Source organism: Nothoprocta perdicaria, unplaced genomic scaffold (genome assembly GCF_003342845.1).
Source record: "Nothoprocta perdicaria isolate Ctin4 unplaced genomic scaffold, notPer1 scaffold_22, whole genome shotgun sequence".
NCBI classification, from domain to species: Eukaryota; Metazoa; Chordata; class Aves; order Tinamiformes; family Tinamidae; genus Nothoprocta; species Nothoprocta perdicaria.
In genome coordinates, this window is record NW_020455415.1 from 1,925,721 (window position 1) to 1,940,723 (window position 15,003).

At 38.1% G+C, this 15,003-nt stretch overlaps 1 protein-coding gene across 1 annotated transcript; it reads left to right on the forward strand.

Moving 5' to 3' along the window:
• The first annotated feature begins 6,370 nt into the window (after positions 1–6,370).
• On the forward strand, positions 6,371–10,935 carry BRS3 (bombesin receptor subtype 3). Its single transcript, XM_026039156.1, has 3 exons — positions 6,371–6,804; positions 9,439–9,790; positions 10,429–10,935. Exons 1-3 carry the CDS (start codon positions 6,374–6,376, stop codon positions 10,834–10,836), a joined length of 1,191 nt encoding a protein of 396 aa, XP_025894941.1. The 5' UTR covers positions 6,371–6,373; the 3' UTR covers positions 10,837–10,935.
• Positions 10,936–15,003: the final 4,068 nt, after the last annotated feature.

The following is a 15,003-nucleotide window of genomic DNA, read 5'->3' on the forward strand; positions in this document are numbered from 1 at the left end:
CACAAAACTCTGCTACCCTCTATGCCAGGTAAGTCTGTGTCTGCAGATCCAAGGTCTGGGCAGCTCGTGGGCTTGGAGAGGTTCTGTTCATGGACAAAGAGCMTAGAGCTACATTCTTGCTCAACAGATTTACAGCCCTTTAATAACCATGTATTAGATAAATATTGCATTGGATGATGGTTGTAGAGGAGTAAAGCTTGTTTAAATTGCCTACTTCAAGTTTAAGAATATACAGCAATGGACACACATGCAGGTAGATGGATGTATTTTTCTATATTTAGAGGGTAGTTATTATTGAGACAACAAAAGATACGTCATCCTGGGAAACTATTTGAGATTAAAAAATCAAAATACTAGGGAAGATAATGAAGTATTGCATAAGATTATTGCGAAATCTTAATGTGTGATACTTTATGCTTTTAAGTATCTGAGAGTATTTAGCATATAATGGCCCTCTAATGGTTCTAAATTAAATGTCTCATTGAGAGTTTCACAGCTGTCCAGAAGAAATATTCTTGCTCTATTATTTCATTTGCTTCTCATTCCTATAACAAAAGAAATTCAAGCATATGTTCTAATACTCATTTTTCTCTCTTTTCGGAGAACAGACAGCAGTATTTCATTCACAATCATACTGAAACTGGCACAGAAAACTCTTGGAAGAGGAGGCTGGAACAGGATGCTAGAGTGGAGAAACAGTAACACTATAGCTCTTTTGAATAATCAGGTTTTAGACTTGCAACAAAATCAGTATTTTTTCTCAGTTTTTAACCAACAGGATAGCAGCCTTGTTGCATCACCAGTCACTGCATCTGACAGCTCCTCAGAAGTGGCCTGCCATCTCCTTTTCATAACACCAATGGAGTGGGACAGCATTGGTTTTGCTCCTAGATGTGGTGGTACGTCTTAAAGTATGATAAATTCAATAGTAATACAGTATTTTTCTCATAAACAAGCTGTCTTTTTAAGAGGTTAGTCTACACTGTGAATGATACACTGCCGAGTAAATCATTGCTAGCGCATCCTCTCTTATTTAATAGCTTAATAGTTTTTGTCTCCAAGTGCAGAGGGCATTGGCTAATGGTAAATAAAGGGAAATATAGGATAAAGAAGATATTCCCATTAACTTTTAGTGGTGGATAACATCAGATTGGCAGCCACCAACACTAAGATGTTGTGTTCACAACTGAAAAAACGCAGCACAGGGCAATGTCTTATGCAATCTTCCTCATCATCTCCTGATACTCTGCAGCTTGGAAATGAAGGCCAAAAAAGATGGGAAAATCATCTTGTCTCTGCTTAGAGAGGAACTCAGATGTATCACATGGAAATGACTCATTTCAATTCATGCAGTAAGACAGATGCAGAACTAGAAACAGCTCTAGGTTTTACAGTAATTTACTCTAAACGTGGACTGCTGTCTGTCTCCGACAGCAGAGCTCACAGAGGATGTGCATTCACTTTTTGGCCTTTCCCATTTAATATCAGCATGTGTGAATACTAGAAAATGGATTAGAAACAGTCACATAGGTCTCATAGCCAACCACATAACGATCAGATGGTATTTCATTCTCACTACTGTCCTGAGTTACAATACACTTWGTCCTTGCATCTTATTATTTTTGTCATGCAATTAGCATTTTCCTTTTAACAGAAGACACCCAAACTGCAGCTCAGGTGGCCAATGAAAGTTATAGTCTGATGGTCTGTCTCTATAGCACATATTCCTTTGTCCAGCACAAAGGTGAAGTGCTCAAAACGAGAGAACCAAGAGTTAAGGCTATCAAGTATCACTAATGCTCTTCACTTAAGTGAGGCATAATTCTTCCTGGAAAGAAATAGCAAGAAATACTGCATACTGTCAAGAGAATAAAGAAATTAAAATTCAGAATTTTGATCTAAGTATAGCCGAGGCTAACAGAAAAGGAGGAATTGGCAGGGAAAAGGGACAAAAATACACATGTCCTCCTACCTCCTTTATTTTTATGCCAATAGCAAATCCAAATCAGAAAACACTAGCAAGAAAAGACATTTTAGGTAACATATTAATGGATTACAGCCATAGACACCAGCTTAATCCTGGGAATTGTTGAAGGACTCCAAGCTAGAACTTACTGATGGAGAAAGAGAAAACCCTCCTTCACCTTTATGTCAAAAGAAGATGAGCTGAAAGAAAGGCTATTCACCTTCTTTGGATTCCTTGCCCTGGAAGTGAAGGATTTACGTTGACCTAGGCAGACTCCTCGACTTGAAGTAAGTTTTCTAGCTGGAGGAGASGAAGGTGCCTGTGGTCACCCCACTGCAGTGTCCTGTTCTATCACAAAGTCCAAAAGGATGATGAATGCTGGTCTCTGGCTTTCTGGAAAATGCAGTGCGGAAAGCTTTGCTCTGCCTGAGCTTCTGGGGCACTGGAGCCATCAGCAGCCACCCACTCAAACTTGGCATCTACCATGGTGCTTGCGTGGCCTCAATCTCCTGGCTCAGGGCATTCTCTCAATCCTCTTCACAATTGGATGTGCTGCATCAGTGCATTAGACCCATCCTTCCMGCACTGCAATTAGGATGGGTATCTCTTGGATGGTGTATGCAGAAGGCATCCAAGGACTCTGCCATCATCTAGACTGCCAGGGCTTCTGAGTTTTCATAGCAGGGAAATGGATGGCAATCAGAGTCAACTRCAAAAGAAGCCCTAATCTTTTAAAGAGAGGATGTGGCCACACAGAGCTTACCAAAATCCAAGACTGGCTCCATGTTATTAGGATAGACAAGCTGTTCAGTATTGCTCTGCTGTTAGCAACCTAAGAACATAAATGTCAGTTCCCTCAGTGGAGAGACAGAAAGATGTATCAGCCAGCAATAAACAGATGGCAGAATTGCAAAGAGACAGTTAAAGCAATGGCCGAAAATGAGTTTGAGATATAACATAAAAATGAAGACAGCTAAATTGCTGTATGTATAAACAATGCCAATAATGACTTAAGAAAGTGAGGTAAAATAATCCTAAAACAAAGAACAGACTAGCTAATGTATCTGTAATTTTCTGCATATCAGTTCTGTATTCCTACCACCTAGGCTATTAAGCATTTTGACATATTGGTATAAATAACAATGAATTCTGCATGACCGTTGCATATTGAAATAAAATGTCTTACACAAATAGTCACCATTTTGGCAGTTTAATTTTTTTAATAGGAGTTAAAATTCTGACTGTTTTCTCCATGTTTTGGTTTGGTGCAGAGCAAATGGTTCTGAAAGAGATTTTTCTGAGTGGGTGACACTGCACAGTACATAGAAATGACTTAAGACAGCAATCACACTGCATTAAAACAGCATATTTGCATTAAAAATATAACAAAATGATATATTCCTAAGTGTTTTATTCGTGTGTTTGTGTTAATACTCAATTCAAAAAGAACATCCATTTCCAGTAAAACACAGTACTTCAGACAATAGTCAGAATTACCCAAATTGCTTTTCTTGTAACACTAGAAGACAAAATACTAAAATAACGACTTCAAGTTGTTTACTGGTTAAAATAATGATGCTATTTTCTTCCTTTTCAGTTGGATTTTCACAACTGAAAGCCATTGGAATCTGTTAAAAATATGGTATATTTTCTCCTACCTGGTTTTGGCAATCTACTCCATGAAACCAAAAACGCAAAAAAAATGTTGATCAGAAACACTAAAATCTTACTAGCATAAACAGATTGCATATTTGATGCATACTATCTGTCCTTCCATTTTCCTGAATTTCTTTGAGTCTACAGTGATATTTTGTGTGCTTTTTCAAAATAATATTTTTCACCTCTTAACAATAAGCTAAGACAGGATCTTATGCTCTATAAAGACAGAACTTGGCTGACTTACTGAAGCCTTCTGTATTACAAGCATCTAATGATGCATCTGTGAGAAATGAAGGAGCTTCTCTCTGCCAGATTCCAAAGCGGGCAGAAAGCTGAGAAAAAATATAATCTTCTAGTAGAAAGAGAAAAATAAGTAGAATTTTGTACTAAGGTGGACTGGTTTAGAAATATGTACCATGCCACATTAGAGAGCAAGGGCAATAGAAATGTGTTTGTGTGCCCAGGTAATGCAGGTTTCCAAAGTGTGAAATGTCAGACTGAGCATTTAGGTTCAGATATTGAGATCCAGATCAGGAGCAAACAAAGTTTTAAGCTCTTGCTCTTCTCCTTGGCTCTTTTCATCTGATGTTACCTCTTCATTCTTTCTTTCATCACCCTAATTCAAGCATTGGGAGCATCTCATAGGCCAAACGTCTCCACTCTTCTGGACTGTCTCTTTCACAGAGGGCTAGCAGGTCAACTCCTCTATCCTGGCGTGCAAAAAGATCAATTGGCAGAATAACCAAATCCAAGATTTCACATTGGCAGGCCAAATCTTTTTGATGGGCTGGAAAGCTCTCACATTGTGGGATGTGAGATCTATGCTGCTAACTGAACTGCGCATCAGCCAACCTTGAATGCAATTCAAGGCAAGTAACAAGTTTATTTCAGCTAAATTTTCCAGTTGCATTTAAACATATAACTGATGTTTCATTCAGTTTGCTACCCCTGAGTATTCAGCACTTGGTAGATAGCAATTAGTTCCTAATGTTTGGTGATACCCTACTCCTCCTTTACAGGAAATCTAAACATTTTATGTAACTATCTGACATTAAGCTGTCACAATCTACTACATCTGCAGAACTTTATATTGAATATAATGCACAGTACTATGACAGTGTGGGTGGACAAGATAATCGGGCATCCTCAAAGGCACCTAAATCTGTGAGCAACCTACACGCTGCGCCTGTATAAAAGGACATATTATGGGTGATCGTGACAAGAACTTCTCTTCTAAAGGAACTCGATAAAAAGGTAATCAGAATTTCTAATCCATGCATCTTTTTTGTCTCAGTAACTCCATCTTCTACCGGGCTACAGAGTAGACTGTACTTTATATTACCTTCTGATAATTATAGCATAGTTGTGCTTGCAAAGACTTGGACTGGGAGAGGGTAGATTAGACCGTTCAAACATAATACTTAAAGAGGGTTTTTAACTAATTTAAATAGCTTGATTTCCATTTGTGTATGCATTTTCATATAGGTAAAATTAAAGAAACTTGGCTATAAGATTGCTTTGATGTTTTGATGTTTTGAGCAGACTGTGTTCTCCACTCTGAAGTCATGGCCTGCTGAAAAAAATACTCCAGCTATTGATTGCCATTTTCAAAGCACAAAACTCAATACTTTGACATCTGTCCCTCTTCCATTGTTCAGAAATAACAGAAGCTTCCTTAAGCTTAAGGAAGATTAGCTTCCTTAGTCTCAGGTAGTTTGACTCCAGTAAGTCATATTCCTCATTCCTTGACTTACAACAACATTAAAACTCAGCACACTGCTGAGTTTCTGATTTCACTGATGACTTATCTAAAGATCAGAAAACCGAGTGCTAATGTAAGGTTGAGATAGCATCACAAAAGGTTATTTTCCCCCTATAAGATTTAGTTCATTAATTGTGCCATTCAAAGGTGATAAATGTATGGCTTATTGCAATAAATCAGCCTTCTGTACTGCAACTATTTACAGACCCGTTCAAAATTTAGCTTAAGTTGTGGCTTTAATGTCAATGGGACTGTTTCAAGGGACAAGCCTAAGCATTAATGTATTTGTTAGCACAATTATGGACATAAATTTTYATCTTAAATTGCCTCTTGAAAGATTGCTGCATTACAGTGATAGAAATGAGAGGAAATCAAGCACAGGCTGTCTCTGTGGCTTTTTTTTTCAAATGAATGCTATGTGTATTTTGAGATACTTTTATCTAACATTAAGGCATATTGTAGATGTTTATGTGAAATGAGCAGATTCCATGTTTACTCGTATTATAGAGAAAACTATTTCAGGTTTTCATTTTGATTCTTTTCAGAATATTTTGGAAAATATTAAGGAATATTTTCTAGGTATTATACAAACCCTAATAGTATAGTAATTATAATATGATATTTATTCACAAGATTCCTCTATGAAGAAGAGGGAAAAAAAAAAAAAAAAAAAAGATAATTTCAGCTAATATCCTTAAAGAAATCCCTTTTCTCTTTTTTCCTCCTCCTTCTCTTCTCCTTTAGCTGAAAAGCCAATAAAAAAATTCTCCACCTCCCACACAGTTCAGAACTAGATCTGTGTGCATTTATCCCAAGCATGTTTTGAGACCTAGAAGGGGATGAAAGTAGTTAATGAGCGACAAGAATCTTAATTTCAGAAACAAATCTGTACCTTTATATTGACCTTGCTGATATATTGCAAGCTACATATTAAACAGGTTTTGATCAATTTAAGTCCAGCCTGGGGAGAAGAAACAGTTACAGGAATGTCTCGAGTGTACTTGCATTCAGCTAACCAGACTTCATGTGCATCTGCAAATGGTACAGAACTGAAATCAATCACTGATAATGAAACCACAAATGAAAAATGGACTGAAGACTCCTTTCCAGGATTAGAAATACTGTGCACAATTTATGTTATATACGCTGTGATCATTTCGGTGGGTCTCCTTGGAAATGCGATCCTCATCAAAGTCTTTTTCAAGATTAAATCAATGCAGACCGTTCCAAATATCTTCATCACCAGCCTGGCATTTGGAGACCTACTGCTCTTACTCACTTGCGTGCCTGTAGATGCAACACGTTACATTGTGGATACCTGGCTCTTCGGAAGGATTGGGTGCAAGCTGCTGTCTTTTATCCAGTTAACCTCAGTTGGAGTATCAGTGTTTACACTGACTGTTCTCAGTGCTGACAGGTGGGTCCAACGCGACTGATTTGCCAGGGAATATCTCAGGTATGAAGTTAGAAATTAATAAAAGAGTAGAAATTATCATTCTGCATAATAATACATGGCACACTGAAATAACTAGCCTCCTTCTTCCATGTAATTTAATAATATATGTTCTTGTAACAGAAGTTCTTTTTAATGAAGTGAGAAAGACTCTCTGTAAGTATTCTGACCTATTATTAGTTTGAAGTGCAGTGTATTTTTTTTCTGTCTCACACAGAAAAGGTAAATTGCTTAGGGCTCGGAAAAGACAGTATATTGGTGCTATCTAGTGGTGCACTAAAGCAGTCAATGAAGATGAAAAATAGATCTGTGGAAATGACGGGGGAAGTGGAAATCCTTCCTCTTAGGCACTTCAATCAGGGTCTAAAATCTTATAACTAAAATAACTGATATGGGTAAAAAGCTAACAGTAAAGGCATAAGAGACTGTGGAACAAGTTAGTTTCAAGACTTGCATTTTGATAGTTACCGGAATACTCTAATTTTCAACTTGACAAGTACTTTGTGTGATATAGATTTAATGTGGCATTTAATTTGAATATTTTCTCTGCTTTATGTTTACAGTTCTTCTATCTTTCCCAGAGCAATGTTAAATTAGATGCTGTGAAATTAGACTCAGGCTACACCTCAGTGGGGATCAGAGCTCCAATTTGACTGTTTCCAGAAGGAGTTGCTGAATAATCCATTTTTATTGTGTCTCCTTTCTGAATAAATAATACTAATATGAGACTTGAACATGAGCATATGAAGAAGCAGAAAAAGCCAAAATGAATTCTAGTGTTAAGGAAGAAGTAACTGTCAGCTCACATGATAGCAATCATGGATTCTATGCAATAACAAATAAGTCATGTATCCAGAGTTTACACACCAAGCAATGCTACTGTTAAGTGAAAAAWCAACCAAAGTAGGAATGGCCACACAGGGTGAGATCAAGGGGGCTTTTAGACCAATATCCAGCCTCCAGAAGTGGTTTATCTGCTGCCAGCAGATTTTTAAAGGCGAGGAAAGATATGTAGAGGAGAACAAGAACACAGCAACTATACAACACTACAGCTCCTGTCCCCTAAGCCTTCAGAGGAGCTCTACCTCTGAAAGAGKTAGGAGCACTACCTGAGCTGATGCTTGTCCACCTCATAACCTCAGTGTATTTCTCCTCTAGATCTTTGCACACCTGCTGCTTGAACTTGTTCAGCAATGCATTTCATGGGTTTAATGCCTGTTGCATAAAGAACTGCTTCTTATTGCCTGTTTTGAACCTGGCTTCATTTATCACTCTGTCTCTCACACCAGAAGAGACAGTGATTCCTATCCGTCCTCTTCAGGCTGCTCAAGTTATATTCCTTCCTAGGTATATTTTTTCAGATGAGGTGCCCAGACTAGCACAAGAGATATAGAGATAATTGCACAGTATTCTCTCTTTTGGTCTTTGTTTTCCTACTTTTTTTTTTTTTTTTTTTTTTTTGACTCTTATTGAACAGTGATATTTTCATTGAATTATCTATTATATCGCAAATATCCTGTTCCTGCAGGAGGTCTGTTAAGAATCAATCATTTACACACTTGCTTCTATATTTGATTATTTGTGGTAGCTGTTATATAATCCCTCTCGTCAACACTTTCTCAGGGTCGCTATACGGTGAAATTACTTAGGGAGTTCAGAGCATCAGTCATTAGCACTATTCCAGACTATCATGTCCCTGTATGCTGAAAAAGCTTGAGGTCAGGAAAAAAAAAAAAGGTATTTATTTAATAAATAATAGTTTTTAGCCACCAGAAAGCTGGTGGCTTTCTATTTAAATTTGCCTAGAGGCAAAAGAGAAGATTAGATCCTCAGCTGGTGAAAAATGGTGCAATTCTACTGTGCTATTTTGCTTTAGCTCCTTTTTCACCACACTTACTTTCATGCTGGTCCCATTCCCTGCTGGTAGGGATATCTTCTGTCTGCTTACACACACAAGAAGGGTCTTTGCTATTTTGAGAGCATGGTTTGTTTACTGTGAAAAGTCCACTTTTGTGGCAGCTTGTCTCTATTCCATGCCTCCTTTCCACACGTTTTTTCACACATCTACAAATTTACCCAGTCTGTTTCTCATGTGTCTAACAGTTCACATGCTGCAGCATGAGAGCGTGAAGCAACATTAGCCCATGCTTTGAAATATGAATGAATACCCAAGCACTACTTCGAGTGAGATCATTGCACTCAGCTAGGATCTTAAGAACATGGAAGGAAAGGAGAATGTGTATGCTTGAATTTGATGTATTTATAAACTCATCAACCAGTTTCATTTCTTTACAAGTTTTGCACACTAATTTCTCCCTCAACTTTCTATGTAGTTCCATGAATGTAGGATAGGTGATCACTTTACTGATTCTATTCCAAAAAAAAAAAGAAAATGCACCTCTACTTAGGCTTCCATGACAAGTCCTGCCCAGCAATTCATCATTTTCATAGAATTCAAGTATATGACTACAATTATTTTTTGTATTTCAATCTTTATTATAAAGAGCTTATATCCGTATTGATATTCAAAATGATTTCCCTCACCAGAGCTCTCCTTGCTACTGCATCCCTTGACGCTCTGATGTTGGTTGTTTCCAGGTACAGAGCCATTGTCAAGCCCTTGGAACTGCAGACTTCAGATGCACTCCTCAAGACTTGCTGCAAAGCTGGCTGTGTTTGGATCGTCTCCATGATACTTGCAATCCCGGAGGCTGTTTTTTCAGATTTATATTCTTTCAATAATCCTGAGAAAAATGTAACTTTTGAAGCGTGTGCCCCCTATCCTGTGTCTGAGAAGATACTGCAGGAAGCTCACTCCCTGGTTTGCTTCTTAGTGTTCTATATTGTACCATTAGCTGTCATTTCTGTCTATTATTTTCTCATTGCCAGAACATTATACAAAAGTACATTCAACATGCCAGCAGAGGAACCTGGTCATGCCCGTAAGCAGGTAAGCTATGGTTAAGCACTAGTGTCCAGCTTTCCAAAACGTGTCATGCTGATTGACATCTTAGTGTTTGAGTGCAAAACCTTTACTTCATAGTATGTGCAAACAGGCAACCAAAATACTCCATAAACTCAGTCCATTTTAGCAATACAAATTCAGCTATGCGCTTGAGCACATGCTTATGAGTCACTAGCTTAACTGTGGGTGTACACAAGAGAGATGGCTTTTCTGTTTTGTGTTTTACCTTTATTATGACCCCATTAAACTCAGAAGTTATAACGTGGAATTCTAAACATAAAGACCTCATTGGCATTAGAATTAAAAAGTGTAACATTAATAAACATTAGCTTCACTGACACATTAACCATTGTCCTTTCAAATTCAAGTCTAATTGAGCTTCCCATGTGATTTATAAGGGACAGGAAATGTGTTCTACACTAGAAATACTTTGTGTAAAGGAAAAAAAAAAAAAAAAAAAAGAATTACCTTTCTGTTTTGTAACTATTTGGCTTTTTTTGGTCACTAATGCATTTAGATTGATTAACGTTAACAGTCTTAGAGCCCTCTAGAAATCAGCACCAATTGCATAAACATGTGTTACTAATTGCTATTAATACCAGATATGCCTTATTTTCTCCTAGATTGAATCCCGCAAGAGAGTTGCAAAAACAGTGCTGGTGCTAGTTGCTTTATTTGCCTTTTGCTGGCTGCCTAACCACATCCTCTACCTATACCGCTCCTTTACATACCACTCTTCTGTAGATGCTTCTGCCTTTCATCTGATAGCTACTATTTTCTCCCGTGCCTTGGCCTTCAGCAATTCCTGTGTCAACCCTTTTGCTCTTTATTGGCTGAGTAAAAGCTTCCGGCAACACTTTAAAAAGCAAATCTCATGCTGCAAGGCAAAACTTGGTGCTAAACCTCCCAGTGCTCCCCAGAGTAACACACCTACCAGAGCGTTGTCGGTCACGGGCAGCACACACGGCTCAGAAATCAGTGTCACGCTGCTCACAGATTACAGTATCACAAAAGAAGAGGAAAGTGTTTAGGCCATCTGTGGGGAAGAAGAACAGAAAATGAATGTCTCTAATCATGTTGCTACTATCTGGATCCTGGAAGGGGCTGCCTTTGCTTGCACTTTCCGTGCGATTTTCAGCGAGTTTCTAATTCTTATAATTATTCAATGAGAGAAAAAAAAGTAGACTGTGTGGGAGAAGCTAAAGCAGCTGAATGTTTCAGTGGAAGCTCAGTCAAAGGAAATATTCAAGTTCCACAGAATGAATATGGATTGTTAACTGAAATTCCATGTACTGGGCAGGACAGAAGTCAGCAGAGCTGCAAGGGAATTTCTGCACTGGTTGAGAGGTTTTATTCTGGCAACTTGTTGACTTGTGACTGGAAACTCTCTTTTGTCAAGGTATTTGTGCAGGTATTGCAAGCAAAACCATGTTTCTTTATAACATAGCAAATGAGGTAGGTTTTAAATTTCTTTTCTTGTCCCAAATGTTAAAAACTCAGTGAATATTTCTGAAAGTAAACTAAAATGAAACAAAACTAAAGTCAGGAGTGTAGTTTAGGAAAAAAAGAACTATTTTAGGCCAGCTCTGCACTACCGATTGCTTCAAAAAATCCAGGTAACAACTGCCTGCATTTAGAAGGGATGCCCTGATTCCCTCCTCAGTTCCTAAGAAAGTCAAAGGAATGAGTAGGTGATCGCATGTTTAAATAGGGTAAGCACATTTAGCCACATTTGTAAAATCTTTTGAAGCCAATGGCTAAAACAGCTCAACAGAGCAGAACTTTTTACTGTTGTATGGCAACCTCAAGAAACCAGTGTGGATTGTGATTGGTTTAGTTTGGATTAGCAAGATGCTTTTGAAGCAAACTGCTCAAATATCCCCACTTGCCTTACTGTGGTTTGGCTCCAAGAGGCACCTTTGGCGCATGCCAGGATTCTGGTTCCAAGAGGAAACTATGTATTTGGTCCATGGAATGAGATGAAAGCTAGTCTGAAGTAAAACTCTGAAGAGTGCAGGGAGTGGGTRTCAGACTAAGCATTGCACTCTGCAGATCCGATCCCAGTGCAGTGTATTGCTTGGTAATGTGGTCATCCTACAGTGGACTGCAAATTTTCAAGCATGCTAGGAGAGCTGGCTTTATATTGTACTTATTTTTGAAGTTATTAAACTACTATCCCTTTTTAATGTGATATATGGATTATACAAGATAGTGTTCTCAGTACAGGAAGTCTGAATTTTATTTCCTGTTTAAAAGGCAAATTAGCCCTTGAAGATGMAACCACCTTCTCCAGCTGCACAGAGCCCCAAATCCACCCATCCCTCCACGCACCATCATTTCAGTTCAGAATGAGACAGAACTCATAGAAAATCATTATTTGCAGCTTCTCTATTTTGACTGCCTTAATCAGAACAATAAAACCAAACCATAAATCCCAAGGGCATTCAATACAACCTGTGCAGCTACCTTAAACCAGTATAATCAGGCGTGGACGTATCTTACCAGATTCTTCATTTATATGATGCAAGTCTAAGTACTAATTTTCAATGAAATCCTGACTCTCCCTTTTATTGTACCAGTTACAAAACAGGATGGGACTACTGAAATAAATGGAAATACAACAGCACAGAAAAGCAATTTTTTGCCAAAGTGTACCCAGAGACTTCTTTTTACTCTCTCTGTGCCCAGACAAAACTGGCACTGAGCTCCGTACCSATACAGCAATCACACTGCACTCCCTTCACTTCTTCCTTAATGGGGCTGCAAGGTGAGATTAAATAAAAAAGCCTGMTCAGTTAGCAGTGCACTTTTATCTATCCGGATCTTACTACAGGGAATTTCAAACAGAAGAAACACCAACAAACACTATAGCTCTTTACATCATTCATCTTTCCTATTCTATTTTATTAAAGTCTCTGAAAAATATTTGTCTCTGCCAGGCAGAGGGTCCTTAGAGGGTCCTGGTTCCAAATTCACCATTTTCCTTGCTTTGCATGCAGCAACTTCRGGCTTATGTACCCTCTGTTCTAACTAGGCTGTTTACCTTTTTGCTGTTACATACTTTTATAAAAAATGATGTGTTTGCTATACGCTGCTCATGTTTTGCTTAAAGACTRGCCATATTCGATGCCATATTTTAACCATTCCGTGTTTTTATAGTTACATCTTCTTAAGCTGTCACGATGATGTATTAGAGTGATTTAGATATTTTTATCTGAATGGAATATTCATTCCCTCAATTCCTAATATAACTATCCATAAAATGTCTCCACATTACCATAATTGGATTTAGGGGAAAAAGTTTATTTCCTTCGCAATCTTTTCTGTTTCTTGGTGGGAAAARAAAAACCACTCTTTCAGCCCTTGGTGATACAAATACAATTCAATAATAATATACGGGAACTATATCTATTTACAGAAATGCTGAGTGTGATTTAGAAAAGAACTGACATGAGAAATTAGGGTCTAACTATTTATATCTACCCTGAAAGAAAATGTAGAAGAAAGGTGCAAAATATAGAAAGGAAGACTCTATTAAAGGACTTGTCCCTATGGAGTCTTTCTGGGCGAGTAAATACTATTTTTAGGGTGTATCCTTTTTTAATTTTGTGAACGAGATGAGCCTACAAACAGCTTTAATGCGTACAAGTGTAAGAATTAATGTTCTTGTTAGCAACTTCGAGGTGATACTCTAATTTGTTTCACACTACCAGCTCATTTTGGAGAAAAAAAATACTTTCCATATATATATAAATATATATATATATAAAAGAAAAAAGTCAAAGCGTGTCTATACTGTAACAAATTGCATCTCYAGCAAATGTCACAGAATATTAAAGTTAGTTCATGCAATGACAGCCATTTTGAAGCTGTTTTCTGTTTTCATAGAAAGTATTTTACGTTGTTGGCAGGCATGTATTTCTTATAAGGGTAATTCACTTAATAACTTAAGTTACACACAGCTGTAGCAGTGATACCGGCTCTCCCACTTGTCATCTCCTCAGTCAACGGTAGTGTGGAATTTCCTTTGTCAACATATGAAATAGTATTTYGGTTTTGGCTCATCTGGATCTGGTCCTGTCTTTCTCACGTGGCTAAGACTTCTTCATCCCCGTTAGAGACTGTGTATAAAAACAGCTACAGGCTGCAGTCCCACGGACAGCACAAACAGGCGGAATCTCCCTGTCATCATCAACGTTCACTGCCTGCAWTTTTAATATCTCAAAGGATTTTCTAAAAGAAAAAAAAAAAGTGAACTATGAAACTTCATCTAGTTTTAGCTATTGAATTTCTGATCMTACTTCAATAGGTATCAAAACATGTGTTCCTTGCTAATACCAAGTTTAAAATACATGTAGTAGATGACATCTTTAGAACAACATCCAACTCTAAGAGTTCCTTTTATCACTCTGAAAAATCATAGACACAAAATTATCATTATGTAATATSCTTCCTTTTACTATGCCATCTCCTGACCCGAGCTGTTGAATTCCAGCTCTTAGCCCCATCCCTGAACACACAGGTCATCTTTCCTTTGGTGCAGCAGCAATGGTTGTGCAACCACAMACTGTGCTGTTCCAGAGATGTGATCAAAAGAAAAGCTGACCTGACATTCAAAAAGGAAAAGTTTTCAGACGAATCAGCTCCCTGAGCTGCTCCCTGTGCAGGAGCTGAAGATGAGGAGCACAGACAGGGGCAACAAGGTAAGAAGCTATAGATGGGAGTTGCTCTGCTCTAGCTAACCTCGTGCATGCTACCTGTGGGGAGTGTGGGGCAATTCAAGGTAGTTTATCCTTATTTCTACAGCAAGATAGAAGCATGCAGATCAGATTTACCACGCAGAATGTGGTGTGCGGGAACTCGTTACCCCAGCTGCATGCAAGCATGCTTTTGTCTCTGTCAGACTGAAGGAATTAAGGTTGGACTTCCTACTTGCCAGTACCAYGCTCTTAAGACTTGTTTTAGCCAGGTCTGAGGTGTACTGCATAGAAAATGATACGGGCAATTTAAGATGCAACTGTATTTATGACTCCTGCAATAATCTAAGGCTATGATTATTTCACTTCCAAAACACATATTCAGTTCAAACCCCATCTTAGTGCAATTGAATTGAGTCCATCTTCAGTTCCCCAGTTAAGAATGGAGACCAGTGCAGTGAGCATTAAATCTCAATAACTCACTGCAGCTTTTCCTCAAAC